The 19360-nt window shown below is 60.4% G+C and overlaps 1 protein-coding gene across 2 annotated transcripts; it reads right to left on the bottom strand.

Annotated features, from left to right (window-relative positions):
- Positions 1-1781: 1781 nt before the first annotated feature.
- Positions 1782-16647, bottom strand: MAX (MYC associated factor X). 2 transcript variants are annotated; one of them, XM_065403046.1, is made up of 5 exons: positions 16593-16647; positions 16445-16471; positions 8804-8911; positions 4225-4348; positions 1782-2939 (listed from the first exon to the last, which is right to left on the bottom strand). In XM_065403046.1, the coding sequence occupies exons 1-5, from the start codon at positions 16626-16628 to the stop codon at positions 2752-2754; spliced, it is 483 nt and encodes a 160-aa protein (XP_065259118.1). In that variant the 5' UTR covers positions 16629-16647; the 3' UTR covers positions 1782-2751. The 2 variants fall into 2 exon arrangements, with proteins under 2 accessions (XP_065259118.1, XP_065259119.1); XM_065403047.1 differs by lacking the exon at positions 16445-16471 and having other exon boundaries at positions 16593-16630.
- Between the last annotated feature and the right edge of the window lie 2713 nt (positions 16648-19360).

The raw sequence follows: 19360 nt of genomic DNA, 5'->3' as shown, positions 1-19360 counted from the left end.
GGAAGCGGTAGTGGTGGGGGGTCTCATGGCTAAAGGGGGCACTCAAGTCCCTGTGTGACTCCAGCTCTCAAGCCCAGTAGCTGCAGCCACAGGGGTCACGCCATCGTGCTTCCCATGAGCACAGCTGCAGGCTGCGTGTCACAGCGGGGCGGGGCAGTGGTGCTAACAGGGGCTCTGATGAGCTCCTGGGGCAAGGGCCAGGGTTCCTTGTTTAGAAGAGCAGCAGTTCAGCTGTGGGAGAGACCAGCTGCCTCTGCATGAAGCAGCAGAAGGCAAGGGGGGACTAGGCCTAGTGGCCCTAGCCAAGGAGAAGGGCCGGGTTCTGTCCCTCAGCCCAGCTCCACAGTGGTATTGTGGCATCCGACACCGGTGGAGAGGTGAAGGGCAGCATGGTGGCTTAGATAAACAACCCCCACCCAGCACGGCAGTAGCTATGCCCTGTAATGTTATCTGAGGGACAGTTGTACCCAGCTGCCTCACCCCAGAGCAGGGCCCCGTTCCACCAGGTGCTGCACAGACACAGGGAGAAACAGGCCCTGGGCAGCCCCCACACAGCAGCAGTCCCTGCCCCCCAGATGCTCACACTCAACATAGGCACATGAGAGGAGGGGAAACCGAGGCACAGAGCAGGGAGGTGAGCAGACATCCCCATTAGCAGCCATGCCCACGAGGCCAGGTTGTAATTTAATGGGCTGGATGGAGTCACATGAGGGTGCGGTGCTGGGGCCTTACAGAAGACGACAGAGGGACAGCGAGAGCCAGGCAGCCTGTCCAACCAGGGGTGCCCATGCTGCAGCCTCCCAGGGCGGGGAGGGGGAAGAACCTCAGGAGAAACAGATGAGGGGAGACGGGATTGGTGGAGGGTGAGGACAGAACTGTTGGGGGCAGGGGTGCATCAGGCAGGGGACACCTCCCCGCTAGCCCTGCCCTGCCAGCACAATGGGCACTGGCCTTGGTGCCCCCCAGGGCCAGCCCATCAGTGGTTCTCACCCTTCCCTGGCCCTGCTGTGACTCCCAGCCCCACTCTGCTGCCCATCCCCAAAGGCCCCTCCCCCTCTACACCAAGCTGGTTGCATGGCCCAGAGCTGGGACAGGGGAGCTAAGGCCTTGGCCACCTGGACCCCCTCCCCAGGAAGCAAGCTGGTGCTGTTGCCAGGCAGTTCCCTGTGTGCCCATTCCTGTTACCAGCCTTGGGGTGAGCACCCTCCCGCCAGCCACTCTCCACACCCACAGCACAGCTGGTTCCCCACCCCACAGACAGGGCCCAATTCCTGCAGCCCCTGCTCTTCTTCCTCTGGGCCCAGCAGAGGAGCCAACGAGCTTGCGGCCTGGCAGCCGGGGCATTGGCCAGGCACTCAGGAGATCTGGGCTCTATTCCCAGCTCTGTCCGGACACCACCAGGCAAGTCCCTTCCCCATGCCTCAGTTTCCCCAGTGGTGAACTGGGGACAGTGCTACGGACCTGCTTTGAGAGGGATGGAGGAAAAGAGCTGGGTGTTCACACTCGTTCTGGAGTTCTGCCCACAGAACCGGCCCGTGCCCAATTCACTACAGCCCAACTGCCAGGGGCAGCCTGATGCCAAAACGTCCCCTGCCACTCCCCTGGCGCTGGGGCTAGCTGGGCATCCCAGCACCCAAAGGTGTTTTCAGCATGCCCAACGTCTGCAAAAAAGTAGAGCAGCCGCCCGGCTCTGGGGGCGTTTCCTACGTGGAGTGGGGAGGGCAGCCTGGCAAAGCGCGCTCCCCCTCAGAGGCCGTAAGAAAATGCTGCCACCAACAGGAAGGATAAAATAAGATTTTTATTTATAGTCTCATAGTAAAGGGGAAGCCTTAACTTGCAAGACACTTCTGGGGCAGTATGTACAACATACTTCAGCTCCGCCGGAGGGAGCCAGGCCCTGGCCAGGGAGCCTGCTACATGGTGTGCACTAGAGATCGGAGAACGCCACGAACCAGGGACGGGGGGAGCAGGGAGAAAACAGGACAGAGAGAGGGGGACAGACACACATACACACGCGCTGGCCGTCGCCAGGCCCAGCCCCGGTGCCCCCTTCGCACCCCGCTGGGACGGAGCCCGGCTGCCCTGGGCCGAGGCCAGCGCCACACAGCCGTTATTAGTACCAGCTCTAATGCTTGGGGTGTATTTACATCCGAAAGGCGGGCGGCTGAGGGACGCCCGCGCACAAGGGAATTTGATCATTACTCTACGAATCTGTCGCCTGGGCCTCTGGGGGCGGGGGCAGCGGCAGAGTCTGGCCGGATCGAACTGAGAGCAGGAAATAAATAGCAATTCATCACCATTCACCCGAGATAAAAAACTCCTCCCCTCCCCCCCCTGCGCATCACAGCGGGAGGCCAGAGGCCTGGCTTCTGCCAGGGCAGTGTGGGGCCCTTCCCGAACGGCGAGGAGAGGCTGGCTCTGGGCGCGCCAGACGGGCACCGCTGCTCTCTGCCCCTCCCCCCAGCGGCTCAGATTCACGGGGCGCGTTAGTATAAATAGAAACACTCGTAGAAAATGGACCGGGTGACTCGCGGGGCGTCTCCTCCGAGCCGAGCGCTGCCCAGAGTCTATCCAAAGGCCGAGCGTCCGGCTGGCCCCCAGAGGAAACGCTGCCGGGCCCGGCGGGGCGGGGAGGGGCAGAAAGCTGCAGTCCGAGAGCCTCTACTAGAGAAGGGAGAGTCCTTACAGAGCGGGCGGGCAGGGGGCTAACGGCGCCGGGGCGGCCGGGGCCAGTCCGTCGCTGCCAGGCGTCTAGCTGGCCTCCATGCGCAGTTTCTTTCGGCTCTGAGGCTCATCCGGCTCCGACTCGGAGCTGGAGTCGGAGCCGCCGTCAAAGGCGGAGATGGCGCTGCCCTTGGGGTTTGTGTAGAGGCTGCTGTCCGACGAGGAGTAGTTGGCCTGCAGCTGGGCACTCGACCGCGCCTTCTCCAGCGCCCGGACTGCGGGGAGAGGGACAGTGTCAGGGGGCCCCCATGGGCCCCGGAGTGACCCCCAGGGGGCGGCAGAGCCCAGGCCCGAGGCTCTGGCTGCCACCGCCCGAGGGGTTCGCCAACGCCGAGCAGGCACCGCTGCCAGCCCAGCCCCCAGCACAGGCCAGGGTGGCCCTGAGCAGCCTCGGGAAGCTGGAGTGAAGCCACCCACAGCTGAGGCCACAACACAGGGTCAAGGCCAGCAGGGCCGCCCTGACCCCCTGCCACGCACAGCGACGGGCCCGAGGACAGAGAACTCCAGAGCCCACTCAGCTCCAGCGGGGAGCCAGGGCTAAGATGTGGGGCAGGTCCCCCCACCCAGTGCTGGCAGAGAGCCAGGTGACCCAGGGCTAAGATGTGGGGCAGATGCCCCCACCCCACACCCAGTGCCGGCAGGGAGCCGGCCAGCCAGGGGCCGAGACGTGGGGCAGAGCCCCCCACCCCACACCCAGTGCCGGCAGGGAGCCGGCCAGCCAGGGGCCGAGACGTGGGGCAGAGCCCCCCACCCCACACCCAGTGCCGGCAGGGAGCCGGCCAGCCAGGGGCCGAGACGTGGGGCAGAGCCCCCCACCCCACACCCAGTGCCGGCAGGGAGCCGGCCAGCCAGGGGCCGAGACGTGGGGCAGAGCCCCCCACCCCACACCCAGTGCCGGCAGGGAGCCGGCCAGCCAGGGGCCGAGACGTGGGGCAGAGCCCCCCACCCCACACCCAGTGCCGGCAGGGAGCCGGCCAGCCAGGGGCCGAGACGTGGGGCAGAGCCCCCCACCCCACACCCAGTGCCGGCAGGGAGCCGGCCAGCCAGGGGCCGAGACGTGGGGCAGAGCCCCCCACCCCACACCCAGTGCCGGCAGGGAGCCGGCCAGCCAGGGGCCGAGACATGGGGCAGAGCCCCCCACCCCACACCCAGTGCCGGCAGGGAGCCAGGCAGTGCTGGCGCAATCCCCATTTATTCAGCACTTTTCACTCTGCAATGAAGCCCCATAACAATCTCCACCAGATGGGCCCCCCAGTCCCAACCGGATACAACTCCCCACCCAATCTCTCAAGTCTCCCTTTGCCCCCACCCCCAGGGCACCCCAGAGCCCAGCTGTCTCGGCTGTTTGGACTGGGGAAACCCAGTGCCCGGGCAACAAGCACACCCCCCCACTGCCCAGCAGCTGTGCGCTGCGGATCCGGCAGGGGCGCAGGCAGATGACGAAATGCCCAGGCGCACCGAGCGCCCCCTGCCCTGGACCCGCGGGCGCTGCCCGCTCACCTTGCTGCTCCAGCAGCGCGTTCTGGCGCTTGAGGTCGTCGATGTCCTGCTGGTGTGTGTGGTTTTTCCGGCGCATGTACTGGATGTACTCGGTGGCTTTGTCGAGGATTTGGGCCCGGGATGCCTGTTGCAATAGTAGGAAAAAACACAACAAAATAAAGACCTAGTTCATGGGGGGGAGCTCCCGGGCCCCTCCTCCCCGCCAGGGGGACAGGCCCCGCAGCTGGGCAGGCCTAGGCATGGAGCGGGCGGTGTGAGCGGCTCAGCCGGAGCCTGTGGCAAGACTAAGCCCATCGCGGGGGGAGCTGCCCCAAGTGTGCACGACACAGTGACGCTACCTGAGTCTGCAGAGAGCCTGAGCCCATCGCTGGGGGCGGGGGGTGCACAACACAGTGACGATGTCTCAGCTTGCCCTCGGCTGGGGCCCGGCCCTGGGGCAGGAGGGGCGCTCTGAGCGCCTGTGCTGGTGTGGAGCAGTAAGCCTATTGGCTGGCATTGCTTGGGAAGCCAACCAGACACTGGCAGAGAAGGCGTGTGCAACAGTGGCTACGACTGCGGCTTCCACACTCTGGTAACAGGGGCAAGGGAGGAGGGTGGCAATACTTGTTTCCTCATTTTTCTTTTCCAAACCCTAGGAGGTTCTCCCCAAAGGTGCCATTAGAAGAATGGTACAGCTGCAAAGCCAGCTGCCCCAGCCAGCCGTGATGGGGTTAAGGCTGCCAGCATCACCTTAACTCTGCCCTTTTGGCACACGCTGCAATGCAGATGTTCATCACCTGATCAGCCTCACTTGGTGCCCAGGAGGGACAGTGCCCAGTGGGGGAGGTAGTGATCCCCGTCCAAGGGGCAGCCCCTTGGCCCTAGTCACCGTCAAAGCTGCACCAGAGGGTCGCTGGCATGTCAGAGGCACGGCAGAGTGCCTGACAACACCGAGCCACATGCCTGGGACCCACAGCCCCTTTGACAGCTGGCAAACTGAGGCACAGATTATGCAGCCTGCATGGGGTCACTCAGGCTGTCTGAGGCTAGCAGCAGCTTTGCTGGGGCCCACCCACTGCCCGAAGCTCAGCTCCATTCACTGCTGCTGCAGAGAGGGAGGGACTGGCCCAGGCTGGCCTCAGCCGCTGTCCAACAGGCAGCCTGGAGGAGCTCCCAGCTGCAGGTTACCAGCCTGGAGAGCGAGGCACTGCACTCAGCCTGGCCCATCTCCACAGGCTGCACGTGGGGATCCCAGCAGCTCATCGCCACAAGCTGGTCCGAGCTCAGTGCTGCTCGGAAGTTAAGCAGGATCTGGCCACGGCAGCCCTCGGATGGGAGACCGGAAAGGCTATCCCCAGCCCGCCCAAAGTGGAGCCAAGTGAGGACAGCGTGGGGCTTGCGGAGGCTGGGCTGGACAGAGGCCTCCTCCCCACCAAGGGGACCCACTCAGTGCCCCCCTGGGCATTTTGCACTCGAGTTAGGGGCGCTCCAGCACCCTGGCCTGGGTAATCCCAGCCTGCTCTCCGGGACACAGTGTGTCACGCTTTCTGACACGCTCCCACAGCATCGCTGGGCCTCCAGAGGTGGCTGCATGTGAAGGGTTCTCTCTGCTTACAGGGGGAGCAGTAGGAACCCCTGCGTTCAGGTTGACTGACCTTTCCCATTATAATCCCCTGTTTTCACTTGCTTGTAACTCCGACCCATTTGAAGTGTTCAAGCTGAAATATTCAAGACTTGGCCTCTAGTTCCAGTTGAATGTTTTTGGAAAGTCTGAGCAAAATCAGCAAGTTTTGATGAGGCAATTTCCACCCTCCACCCCCCCCCCCCCCCAGCTTGCTGTGGGCATCTCCCCAATCTACCGTAGGAACCAGATATATGGACCGTCCACCATCCCTGGGAAAGCGGGTTCAATTCGGCCAAGTTGTTCGACTCTCCCAAGTTATAAGCCACAGAAAAACCTCCCCGGGCTCGCAATCAGGAGAACACGTCGGATGCTCGCTCTCAGTCTCCTGCGCGCTCCCCTGCTGGACCGTAGCCACGTGACAGACAGAACTAAAGCAAAACACACCCTGACCCTCCAGCTCCTCTTCAATAAATTTGGGCCTAGAGGAAGGTGCACTGGGTTGGGAGCCAGGAGCTTCTCTATCTGACTGGCGTTAATTCTATGTCCTTACTGAGCAAGGCCCTTGCTTTAGGGAGCAGTCAAGCGTGGGTCCTCCTCATTTGACAGGAGAGGCAATGAGGATTTGAGAGAGCACAGTCACTTCGGGCGCAGAAGCCAGGTTTCAGTGCCTCTCACAAAGCAGCTGCCAAATCTAGGTGCTTGGTGTAGGTTTCTATAAGAGACTGCTCCTGCAGAGCCAGCTGCAAAGTGCTGTGAGGACCACAGACGAAAGAGTCCTGTGTAATTTCAATGCCTCCTCTCAATCCTAACTCCGCCCGTCACTGAGCCACACTCCCCACCCAGGGAGCCTAGTTCCCAGCGGTCTATTGGTGTCTAGCCATCATCCGTGTCACCCACTGGCAGAGTGCAGCACCTCACCCTCTGGGGGCTGGTGTGAGAACAGCTTCCTACCGAGAGCAGTGAGTGGAGTTCCTCCTCTGGGCTGTGGACAAGATGGTTCCAGGTTCGAGCCCAGCCCATGACCCAGGGGCACATATTACAGTTACACAGGATGGGGTTCTCTTGTGGGATCGCTCTAAAACGCAGTAGGGGATTGCACATCATGAGCTCTGCATGGGGGAGTAACGCTCCGCGTCTCTCTCTGCTGAGACCGCAACTCCCCAGCTGAGATTTCCAAAAGCGGGGGCCTCCCCCGCGGTTCCTACCTCCGGATTGCAGCATCCCAGCGAGTGGCCTGACTTGCTGTGCTAAGCAGCCAGCAGCTGCCACAGGCTGTGAGGAGCAGTGCCGCAAATCAGGGCCTAGGCAAGGCCTCGGGAGCCAACTGCAGGCCCCCGTTCTCAGCCCAAGCCTGGATGAGGAAGGATGGGTCTGTCCAGGGCTGCGATACAGCGTCATTGACCTGACTGCACCCAGGAATGCTGCCTAGCAGGACGTGTGCCTGGCCCGGAGCCTCTGGCCTTTGCAAAGAGCCGGGTCTGCGCTTCCTCGTTCTTTCCCCAGAGCTCTGATGGAGAGCTAGCTCCACCCGCAGTCTGAAGGGACCCACGGCCCTCCTTTTAGACTCCTAGCTCAGAGCCGGTGCCAGCGCCGACTCCCTTTGAAACAACACAGGGCAGAAGGTAGGTCCACAGTCAAGAGCCTGGCTTTTCCAAGCCACAGGGCCTCCTCCTGGGAGCCCCCAGCTCTCCCCTGCCAGCCGACCCAGAGCAACAGGAGGCCAGAAGAACCGGGTGCCAGAGACCAGGGCAGGGGGTGCAGGTGGTGTCCTGGGGGGAACGGGATGGCCCCAGAGTAATGGAGCAGGATGCTGCAGGGCAGGTCCAAACCCAAAGCGGTGCTGCGCCCCGGCCATGCCCGCTCCGACCCAGCGTCACCAGCTGCCTGCCCGAGGCTGGAGGCAGCACAGCCGGCCTTAGGGAAACCCCATCACTATGTGTCCGGCACTAAGACGTCTCAGGAGAGATGGGGCCCTGCCCACGGCAGGCCAGAAGACGCCCGCCTACGTCAAGGCTCCCAGTCTCCAGCGCAGGCACCTTTGCCGCTGTCTCCTGGGCCGCGCGGCCCAGCCACCCAAGGCTCCCAGCAGGTGGGCCACAGCCCAGCGCCGGGTCCCTGCCAGGGGAAGGCGGGCTGACTTGTGAACGAGTTGGGCGACTTGAAGTGTTTGGGCATCAAGCCGTGCCGGGACAGTCACGGTGCCAGGCCGAGTCTCCACGCGGCGGGGAGACCACGTGTGGACAGGAGGAGGAGCAAGCCCTGCCCGCAGCCTGCCCCAGCGAGGTGCTGGACGAGCGCCAGCCCAGCGTGGCACAGCCACGGCTGCGGGCGGGAGGAGGAGGGAATTCGGGGCCCAAAAGGGACACACCAGCGGACAGCAGGGTGCCATGCCGGCGGTCACTGAGGAGACAGCACCAGCCGCCGGGAGGACGTGGCAGGACAGGCAGCGCCCATCCCTCCCTGACCCCCCAGATCATGGGATCTAGGCAACAATGCAGCTCTCCTAGCAACACCCTTGTACCGTTCCGCCCTCAGATCAACCTACCCTGTCCGATACTGCGCCTTTCCTCCGGAGTCCGGCTCTGCTCCCCACCTCGTCTCGGATACCCACTGGTGCGCCGGGGATACCAGCCTGTGACAGCCGCCAGCTCCGGCACCCTGGTCTTTTAGCTCAAGCAGGAGCAGCTCAGGCTTCCAGCTCTGGAGGGCCCCGGTTCGATCCCCGGTGTGTCAGCGGCCGTCACATCTCCTCAGATGCCCCCTGGCACTGGGGCACCCAGCACAGAAAACGCCCCAGGTGCCTCCCCACGCTGACCGCGGGCTCTGGATCTCAGCCTCCAGCGGCACTCACCCGGGGTGGGTCTCACTGGGTCACTCTTGGCCCATGTCTCTAAGCCGGGGCTGCAGGGCGGCCGGCAGAGCGTGTGTAGGAGGAAGCCGGGCCGGGCTGGGGGCTAGCTCTCTCAGTAAACTCACCTTCTCTCCCTGGAGGGACGGGACGGAGTCCCGCAGACTGTGGAAGCTGTCTTTGATGTGGTCCCTGCGCTTGCGCTCCAGCGCGTTGTGGTGCGCCCTCTTGTCAGCCTGCAAGAAAAGGACAGAGAGACGGGGCGTTAGGGACCTTCGGCCTGGCCCAGCGGGGAGGGCACCGGCAGCACCGGGATGGCGCTGCGCTCGGGGGACAGCGGTCTCTGGAGTGCGGCCCTGCTGGATGCAAAGAAAGAAAGGGAGGAACAAGAGCAGCAGCGGCAGTGGCCAAGGTAGCTGGAGTCAGGCGTGCAGAGGAAGAGCTGTCATCCAGGCAGGAAGAGGCTCCGCCCCCATGCTCAGGCCGGCCCCGCCCCCATGCTCACAACCAACCAGGATCATTCGGTGACTGACGCTAACAGCCAGTGACGATCACACATCTAGGTGGCATCTCCTGGGTGCCAACGGAGATGTCAGCCCCAGCAACAGATCCCTCCTGCACACGGCGCTTCAGCACCAGATACCCGAGGAGCCAAGGGGGAAGAATCAGACTCCAGGGCCGGACAGAGTCCCATTCTGTCCTCCCACCTCTGCCTACGCTGGTTGGGCTGCGGGAGACTCTAGGACCACCCAGCTTCCTCCTCCGTCACCTCAAACCCCAACCACTCCTCACAACAGGCATCGCCGTGCCCCCTAAATTCCAGGGCCAGATGGCACCGTGAGATCATCGCGTCTGGCCTCTGAATGGGATGCCAGGTGCCATGCCAGCATGGGCACCGGTTTCCCTCAGAACCCATTTCTCTGGCAGCCTCAGGTGCCCACAGGTTCCGGTCACCTTCCTGTGCTGGCTGACTCAGGTACAGGATCGACAGCAGGCAGCACGTGCTGCCAACACATCAACGCTGGCTTGGGGGAGGTAGTTCCTGGAGGCGAGCTGGCACAGGCGGGTGCAAGGAGACAAGTATGCAGTATTCTTACCAGGCCCAAATGCCACCCGGCTGCTGCAGCCCAGGCAGCCTACCCGTGCACTGGCATGACTGCGCCAGGGCCCCAGCTGCCAGGGGTTACCGGCGGGGCATCGGGGACACAGCGTGCCCGAACCTACAGGCTGGGCAATGCCATCGCCGCTCCAGCTGGGCGCCGGATCCACTTAGCAAAGAGCTGAGCTCTCAGGCCTGGGGCCTGAAAACCACATTCCCTCCCCTCCTCCCAGCACAGGCAGGCAGACACCCTGCCATCAGCTCCCCGGGGGACCAGCAACCGGCCAGCTTCTGCTCTTCACAAGGCCTCTGTCTAGCGCTGCCAGCTCCGTGCCAGCTGTTCGCGGAGGAGGCGCAGTGCCACACCTACCCTGGGCTCTTACTGCGGGCAGGGGAAACGCAGGTGCTAGCTGCCCCCTAGTCATCCAGCACCAGGGGGTTCAGTACAGCCACGCACACTCTCAGACTTACAAGGAGTTGGCCCCAACAGCAACCTGTCAGGAATGGAGGCACTGCTAACCGCCCCTGCCTTCCCGGGGCCAGGCCCGCCCCTTGGCCATCCGCAAAGAGCCGCTTTGGAGACCCAGGCTGAACTGGTCCCTCGACTGGCGTGCGGGGGGTGGGGAGGGGGGTGTGCTCCCGCCAAGCTGGGCTATTTGTATGCAAATCACTTCCCCCAGCCTCTCTGGTGCTGGCAAGCAGCGGCAGCCCACGATAAGTCAAATGAAGTCGTCCTGGGCTCCCCCACTCACCCGGGCACTCGCCCAGCTCAGCCCCTCTCAGCCCTGGCAGCAGCACAAAGGGGCAGCTGTGCCAGGAGCTTCTCCGCAACCAAAGCAGAGCCTCTGTCCAGGGCCTGGGTGAACACAGCCAGTCCTGGGAACCAGGGCCGCTACCCCACCTCTGCGGGGCCTTACAAAGGCAGAGCCGGGAGAGCTAAGCAGGCACAAAGCCGCCGGCAGCGGCTGCCGTGCGCTCAGTCTCAGCGGCCGAGCAGCACCGGGAGTGAATGGCTGGAGAAGAATACGGCCATTGACCATTCAGCAACAGCATTGGTTTCCCATCTGGCTTGGTTCCCAGCCAGCCCTGGAAGCTGGCTTGGCGACGCAGGCAGCGGTTGTGGCTGATGGGTGCAGACCCAGAGCTAGAAGGCTGCTGTGCTTGCAGCAGGGAAGCTTGCTGGGACGGGGGTATCAGCAGAACAAAAATCCCCCCCATACAAGGGCTGCCCACTATGCCAAGGGCTGCCACCTGCAGCAACTGAGACATGGGGATGGCCCAGCATCACCCACGCCCTGGACAATTGCAGCGTGGGGCAGTGAGCCCTAAGCCCAGACAAGGGCGCAGTGAAAGCAGCATCGGGCTCTCCCACGACCTGCTGATGGAGAGGATGCAAGACTGGCTCTTATCCGTCCAGCTCCACTTGGCACAAGCCGTGCCTGGTGCCAAGCGAGGCCCGCGTGACAACACTGCCCCATTCATCAGCCAGCATGGCCTGCTGCCACGTGACTCTCCGTTAGTGCTTCCTAGCGCCCATCCCGGGCTGGCAGGTGCTGCAGAGGGTCTCAGCTTGGGCCAGCCCTGCGGTGCCTTGGTGGGGACTGCCAGCACCCGCACAGCCGGGCCTCGGGGCACACGCTCCCGAGAGGAAGGAAAATACCAACCCCCTGGCACCTCGCGCCCAACCGTCAAACCTTGGCTCAGACATATGGCTGGATGGCCCTGGGCCCTGCTCTGTCTTTAAGAGTCACAATCACTGGAAAAGCAGGGCTCTACCTAGACATCCTTGGGCAGTGAGGAGAGCAAATCGCAGAACAGCCAGGCTCACGGCCCGCACAGCCAGCACCCCGACGGAGAGGGTGGGCAGTGGACGCAGCAGCCTGTGGAATCGTTGCACTGCCCACCTGGCCCCTGCCTGCACATGCCTTCCACCCCCTCCATCGGGAACAGACAGAGCGCTCCAAGCTCCGATCGCCCCCACCGGCAGCAGAAGGCCCTGCCCAACACAGCCCAGCATGGGGGAGACGGCCTGAACCCTTAACAGAGGGGAAGAGTAAACCCAGGTCAAGTCATCTAATGATACCTGGTGGGAATAAAAACAAAGCTGCCTCCCTTCCAGGTCACCCGAGGACACGAGCCAGACCAGACACTTAGTCAACATTCAGGATTAGCCAGCAATGCAATCGCATTAGCTCAGAACGCCAAGCCGCCGGCCCCCATGCCCTCGAGGAACGGAGCTGCCCACCGGGGACACGCGCCAAGGTGTCTCCTGCTTGCGACACGGAGAAGCTTCCAACTGGGCCCCCTGGAAGCTGCTACTCTGCAAACCGACCAAAGCTGTGGGAGAGCAAAACAGAGCCTGCCAGGAGATGCCCTGCACCAGTCTGAGCCGGGCAAGCCAGGGCCTGATCCTGGGCTTTACCCAGTTGGAGCAGATGCCACAAGGCGGCCTTTTAGGGGCTGCTTTTAAAGTTCTTCCTTGAAATTGTCACTTTCCATAGCCAGCCCCCCACAAACCAGGAACCAAATGGGTGCTGTTAAGGAACAATCCCACGGTGCCTATGACACTAGGCACAGCACATCATGGAGCATTTGTGCGAGGCCAAACAGGAGCAGCTATTTGCTTTAGCGGCTTGAACCTCAATGTATCACGGCTTCCCAGCCCCTCTCCCGAGTAAGCTGCACTTTCCACAAACAGATCGTTTCGCAAGGCTCAAGAAGTACCAACAAGGGAGCCAAAAAAACCACGCACTGCTCGACAGGAGACCATGCTTCTCCAGGCCAACAACCCTCCACAGGCCAAGCTCATGCTCACCGGGGTTCTTCCACCAGCTGGCAAGGGAAAACAAAGGGACTTCCAAAGTCATTTGCTCCCATGACTTATTTAAGGAAGCCTTTATCTAAAAAAGCAGCCGCCCCACACTTCTTCCCCTAGCAACTCACAGCAAGTTGTCCGGCGCCAGCACTGAGTTTAGAGGCATTTAGAAGCTACAAGTTGAAAACTGGACTCCAAGCGGTAAAAGCTAATTTACTGTTGGCATGTTTGCTTACTGTGAAGCATTTCCCTCTAGCTGGACAGCGCAAATAGGCAGAATGTTTCCCGGCCTGCTTCTCCCACACGAGCAGGAGGCGAGCGGGTTAAGGGTACAACCGCTGCAGAGAAAGGTTTGCAGTCAAAAAAGTTTTCACTGCAATTCGGAGAGATTCATAAACACGGCCACGCAAATCATGGCTTCAACTTTTAGGCCTACCGGGTAGTACTGTAGCTCTTTCTACACTGCCACCCTCTGGCTGAGACCTGAAATCCTTCCTGCTGCTTAAAAAAAGCAGTAACCACTTCCGTCTGAGCCATGTTTACTTACATTTGTTACCAGAAACACCTAAGATTATGGAAACTGAAAGGCTGGAGGAAAGTGTCCTGGACTTTCAGTTTCTTTTCTTCGGGCATTTGACAGCTGCTTGCTCTGTTCGTGTGGTTCTTTCGCACAGCAAGAGGGGTGAGAAATATTTTTTTAAAACAGGAAAATCTGGATGTGAAACCATCTCCATCAGCAAGGGCCTTCCAGGCCAAACACAGCTAGAAGTTGCCTTGATTTGGTGGGGTGGCCCTTTCCCTCCAGAAGAGGGGAGCACGAAAACCTAGGATTTCGAGCAGTGAGCAAGATTCAATTTGATAATCCAGGAGTCAACAGAGATATATGGCCCAACAGCAGTCTAGGAAGGTCCTTTTACACAGCCTCGGGACCTGGTTCACCCACATGCACCATTCCCCAAAGGATTCAGGGAGCAACCGATGTATTGCAATCTTACTGGTCTAGGCAAGGCCTGGTACAGGGACAAACATCCATTGAGGGACACGAGAACAATATGGGATCTCGAACTATAAAATACCGGCACGTGGCACCATCTAGTCAGACAACGAATTTCAAGACAAACCAAGGAATGGGACGGAAACCCCTTGGCACTGCTGATGCTCCGCTAACCCGAAAGGCGACTGAAGGCAACTGCTAGCTGGCGATCAGGGACCCACTTGGTTTAGTAACCGGACAACCCGAGCTAAATCCCCTCTATCTGCCTCTTGCAATCCAGATTTTACAGACTAGATACCGCTGGGAACCTGACTGGAAAAAGGCTGCTGCTCCATGCAGAGGTGGCACCTCAGACAGCGACGCAGCTGCGGAGGCTAAGGGCCACCCCAGCCAAACGCGCAGGGATTTTTCAAAGAGCCAGCCAGGACCCCCAAGACAGTGTGTTGTGTTTTCAGTGTCACCCATTCACATTAACCACCCCAAAGAAGACAACTTCCCACTCGGTACTCATTCAATCCTCTGGAGGCAGTGCGGGGGGGGGGGAAGGAGGTGTGGGGGTGTCTGTACCACAACCCCACCTCGGCTGGACTCAACCATTAACACAGAACGACTCCCTACAAGCAGTCACTCCCAAACAAGACAAATGCCTTATGGGATGTCACAGAACCACAGCAGTTACACCTTCAATCCCTGACCCAAGCTCTGGGCAGGCTGCAATGTCCCCAGCTGTCCCCCCACCAAGGAAGGGTGGACCCCAAAACAGGTTCTCTCCCCTGTGCTCAGAATACCACCACCTGTCAGGCCTGGGATCTCAGCCCAGTAATTCCTTCATGCTCGAAGCTACTCCTCCATAGAGACGGGGGCCCCCTCTCCCAAACCATCACTGCTCATGGTGTGTATGTCCCCCATCTCCCCCCGACCCCAGCCAGTCTACACTACCCACCCTTCCCATGCATGGCTTAGATCCCCTTGCACCTTTCCCCACACTCACAGCCTAGAGCACAACCCTACACACAATGAGCCCACACAGCCCAACTCTCCCCCCACACACCCAGCCCACGTCCCCAGCCACACATGCCAGTCCTAGGTCCCCCCTCCAATTCCTCACACCCTGGCCTAGATCCCACACACCCCCAACCTAGAACCTCTCCACATGCACGTGCCTGGCCTAGATCCTCCCCAATTTCCCACACACACTCAGCCAGGCTAGATCCCGCACATACACGGGAGCAAGCCCAGCTGGCCTAGATCCCTCTCCCACATGCCTGGCTGGCCTAGATCCCTCCTCCTCCACCTACATGCCTAGCCTAGATCCTCCCCACTTCCAGCCTACATCCCCTCAACACCTCCCCCCCCCAAACCTGGCCTAGATCCCCTCCACCATCACTGCCATGTCTAGCCACGATCTCCACATACACACACAGCGTAGATTCTCCTCTAACACACACACACCTAGCCTTGATCCCACCCCCACCGTACATGCTCAGTCTAGATTCCCCTCCAAATCCTCCTTCACGCATGCCCAGCCTAGATTCCCATCCACACACACCCCAACCTAGCATGCCAGGTCTAGATTTTTCTCCACAACCCCCACTCATGCTTGATCTTGATCCCACCTGGATCTCATACACGCTCCCCTGACACATGCCCCATTCTAGGTCCTCCTTCACACCACTGATCTAAATCCCCATCTCACATACTGACCTCCCCCTAAACACACTGGGTCTATATCCTCCTTCCCACCCCACCCTAGATTCCCACTCCACATATGCCTGCTACAGATGCCCCTTCCAGCCACCACTCTACACCTCCCTGATCTAGATCCCCCTTCCCAATCCCATGCCCAACATGCCTGATCTAGATTCCCACCCCACCACAGATGACCCTTCCCAATCCCACTCCACCCCTTGAGCACATGAGCCTGGCTGACCCTTCCCTGACCTAGATCTCAGCTCTAGATCCCCTATACACACCTCCCAGCCTGGCTCACCTGAGCCTGGCTCACCCTGCCCTGGATCCCCTATACACACCTCCCAGCCTAGCTCACCTGAGCCTGGCTCGCCCTGCCCAGCCTAGATCCCAGCCCCATCTCCCCTATACACACCTCCCAGCCTGGATCTCTGAGCCTGTCTCACCCTGCCCTAGATCCCAGCCCCATCTCCCCTATACACACCTCCCAGCCTGGATCTCTGAACCTGTCTCACCCTGCCCTAGATCCCAGCCCCAGCTTCCCTATACACACCTCCCAGCCTGGCTCACCCTGCCCTAGATCCCAGCCCCAGCTCCAGCTCCCCTATACACACCTCCCAGCCTGGATCTCTGAGCCTGGCTCACCCTGCCCTAGATCCCAGCCCCAGCTTCCCTATACACACCTCCCAGCCTGGATCTCTGAGCCTGTCTCACCCTGCCCTAGATCCCAGCCCCAGCTTCCCTATACACACCTCCCAGCCTGGCTCACCCTGCCCTGGATCCCCTATACACACCTCCCAGCCTGGATCTCTGAGCCTGCGTCGCCCTGCCCTAGATCCCAGCCCCAGCTCCCCTATACACACCTCCCAGCCTGGCTCACCCTGCCCTGGATCCCCTATACACACCTCCCAGCCTGGATCACCTGAGCCTGCGTCGCCCTGCCCCGGCCTGGATCCCAACCCCTGATAGCTCACAGTACATGTCCGTCTCGGATCACATGAACTTAGAGCCAGCTGGGTCGGGTCCCCTAGATCCACTCCCTGCGCACCCGGCCTGCCCCCCCCCGACCCCCACCCTAGCGCTCACACCGGCGCGGCCTGGCTGCCGGGCCGGGCCGTGCCGTGCCGGGCGGGGCGGGGGCGGGCGGTAAGCAAGGAAAGGCAGGCACGTACCGCAGACTGAAACCTCGGCTGCTCTTCCTGCAATAAGAGAGAGATAGAGAAACACACGCGTTACTGTCAGCGCCGCTGCCCGCGCCGAGCCGGGCCGGGCCGGGCCTGACACGGGCCGGGCCGCAGGGGGGCAGGGGGCGCCACTCACGTCGCTCTCCACCTCGATGTCATCGTTGTCGCTCATGCTGCCGGGCCTCCGGGCGCTGCGAGCCGAGCCGAGCCGGGCGGGGCGCGGGGGGGGAGCCGCGGGCAGCGCAACAACAACAGCCCGCACCGCGCAGCCACCTCCCTCCCGCAGCCCCAGCAGCGCCGCCGCCGCCGCCTCCACCACCGTGCGCCGCCCCCGGCCACGTGACCGCCGCCGCCGCGGGGCCTGCTGGGGGGTGGAGTTCGCTGGGGTGCGGGCGGCAGCCGGTGTCCCGCCTCCCCGAACTACAATTCCCAGCGGGCCCCGCGCGGCCCTGTCTTCGGCCCCGGAGCCCCCTGCGGCGGCGGCGCGCTGCACGCCGGGGGCTGTAGTCTCGGGCAAGGAGGAAGGACTCCGCGGAGAAGAAGACACGTGGATAGGAGGCGGAGAGAGTGCGGGACCCCACCCTACTAACAACCCCACGGTGCGGGGCTGTGCCCGGGCTGCTTCCGCACTTGGAACAGACCCCGCGCTGGGGTGAGGGTGTCCAAGGCCCCTACCGCACCTACGGGGCAGGGACCCCACCCTGGGGCGGGGGGTTGTGTCCAAGGCCCAAGCCCACCTAGGGGGCACGGATCCCGGGGGGGTCCAAGGCTCCTGCCAGCCTATGGGACACAGACCCTACAGTGCGTGAGACTGTGCCCAAGGCCCCTGCCGCACTTACGTGGCATAGACCCCTCCAACCCTACATTGGTGGTCTGTGGCCAAGGCTTCTCTCCTGCTAAAGACACACACACACCTAGGGGCCCCTGTCTACAGGCCCCACAGTACCCCCACTGGAATGGCTCTGCCCAAGAACTCCACAGATCCTAGGGGCTGTCCTAGTTTGATGGCAGTCTGGGAGGGGAAGCTTGCACCCCTGCTGCCTGTGCTGTGGGGGCACAGTCAGGCCATGCCTCAATGAGCTCCCATGCTAAGAAGAGGGGATGGGGACAGAACACACATGCAAACAGTGCCAGGGAGAATTGTTAATGATGTGTGGCAATGGGGAACCGGTTCTGTACTTAGGGGACAGAGGGTGAGATGGGGGAATGAGGATAGGGGAAGGAAGGGGAAGAGGACCCCTCACCACTTGACAGCTGGGTAGCTGTGCAGGCAGGGTTCTGTAGGTGTCAAGGAGGAGGCAAATGTAAAGAGGGATTTAGAGGAGAATAAGATGGTGGCTGATGGATTTTATCCCATGCGTAAGGGGCTGCAGCATGGGAGAAAGCACAGAGCTATGTAAGGGAAAAACTGATGGTGGGCAGGAAAGGTTGAGAATGCAGGTGGAGTAAAGATGGAGGTCAGTGTCACGCTAGGTTACTAGAGTATCTAGGTAACAGGGAGCGCTAAGCTGAGGGGCCTTATGGGTAAAGACAAGGGCCCAGATCCTTGAAGATATTTAGACATCTAACTTCCACTGATTTCAGTGGTGGTTGGATGCCTAAATACCTTGGAGCATCTTGTCCAGCAAGCTCACGTTTGATGGGAAGGTGAAGGGGGAGCCTGCAGGGGGACTCAGGGGCTGACAAGCTCAGACCCACAAGCCAGAAAGATGATCTTAGCAGCAGCCTTCCGAGTAAACTTGAGGGAAGTAGGGCTGCAGTAGCCAAAGCCAGAAAGGAGGAGGTTTGAACAGTCAAGATGTGAGATGAGATTTTCGGCTGCGTGGGCAGGAGGGAAAGGCTGGACCTCTGTGATATTAACGTGAGAAGGAAATTCTTCCTACGTCATCAATAACTAGGGAGGACACTAAACAGCAACTATTAAAGTTAAATTTGATAACTTGCACCTAATAGCATTAAGAGAATTGGCCAATTCTCTGAACTATTGTTGATTTTTAACAAAACTTCCTATTAAATTTATTACCGTGCTGCCTAGTAGCCCTAGTCATTGACCAGGGCTCTATTGTGCTAGGTGCTGTACAGACACAGAACAAAAAGACAGTTGCTGCCCCGAAGAGCTTGAAACTGGGGGGAAGTTCCAGAGGGCAGGGGGAGAAAAGCTAGAGTCATACCAAATGCTTAAACAGAATAAACTAGGGATAACAGCAGACCACTGAGCCTGGCATCACTGCCAGGAAAATTGTGGGAAGGCTTATATGGGACACAATCAGTAAAGAATTAAGAACTAGTAGCATAATTTTTGTCAGTCAACAGGGCTGTATGGAAAAATGAGTCTTATCAATCACACCTGCTGTGGTGTTTTTTTTATGAGATCATAAGTTTGATTGATAAAAGTAATGGCGTTGATACCATTTGTGATGGGTTCGGTCACAGAGACCCCCTTGGGACTGTCACCTGACGTGCTGCAATTACCTCCGAGCCTGTTTTCTCTGCCAGCTTGGGACTCCAGAACCCTGCCTTATTGAGCCAGACACACTAGCCTGCTGCAACACAGACCCAGGTCTGGTCCATGCCCCCAAAGCTGCAGGCTTTAACTAAAAACTGCTCAGCAGGTTTCCTATCTCCAGCACCCAGACACCCAGCTCCCAATGGGATCCAAACCCCAAATAAATCCATTTTACTCTGTATAAAGCTTATACAGGGTAAACTCATAAATTGTCTGCCCTCTATAACACTGATCGAGAGATATGCACAGCTGTTTGCTCCCCCAGGTATTAATCACTTACTCTGGGTTCATTAATAAACAAAAGTGATTTTATTAAGTATAAAAAATAGGATTCAAGTGGCTTCAAGTAATAACAGACAGAACAAAGTAAGTCACTAAGCAAAATAAAGCAAGAACAC

Source organism: Emys orbicularis, chromosome 4 (genome assembly GCF_028017835.1).
Source record: "Emys orbicularis isolate rEmyOrb1 chromosome 4, rEmyOrb1.hap1, whole genome shotgun sequence".
NCBI lineage: Eukaryota > Metazoa > Chordata > Testudines > Emydidae > Emys > Emys orbicularis.
This window is presented reverse-complemented; position numbering and strand designations above follow the sequence as displayed.

Coding starts and splice junctions, on each gene's coding strand:
- MAX (XM_065403046.1), bottom strand. CDS start 16,628: ATGAGCGACAACGATGACATCGAGGTGGAGAGCGAC. Junction 16,472..16,592: donor ACATCGAGGTGGAGAGCGAC/GTGAGTGGCGCC, acceptor CTCTTATTGCAG/GAAGAGCAGCCGAGGTTTCA. Junction 4,349..8,803: donor CGTCCCTCCAGGGAGAGAAG/GTGAGTTTACTG, acceptor CTATTGCAACAG/GCATCCCGGGCCCAAATCCT.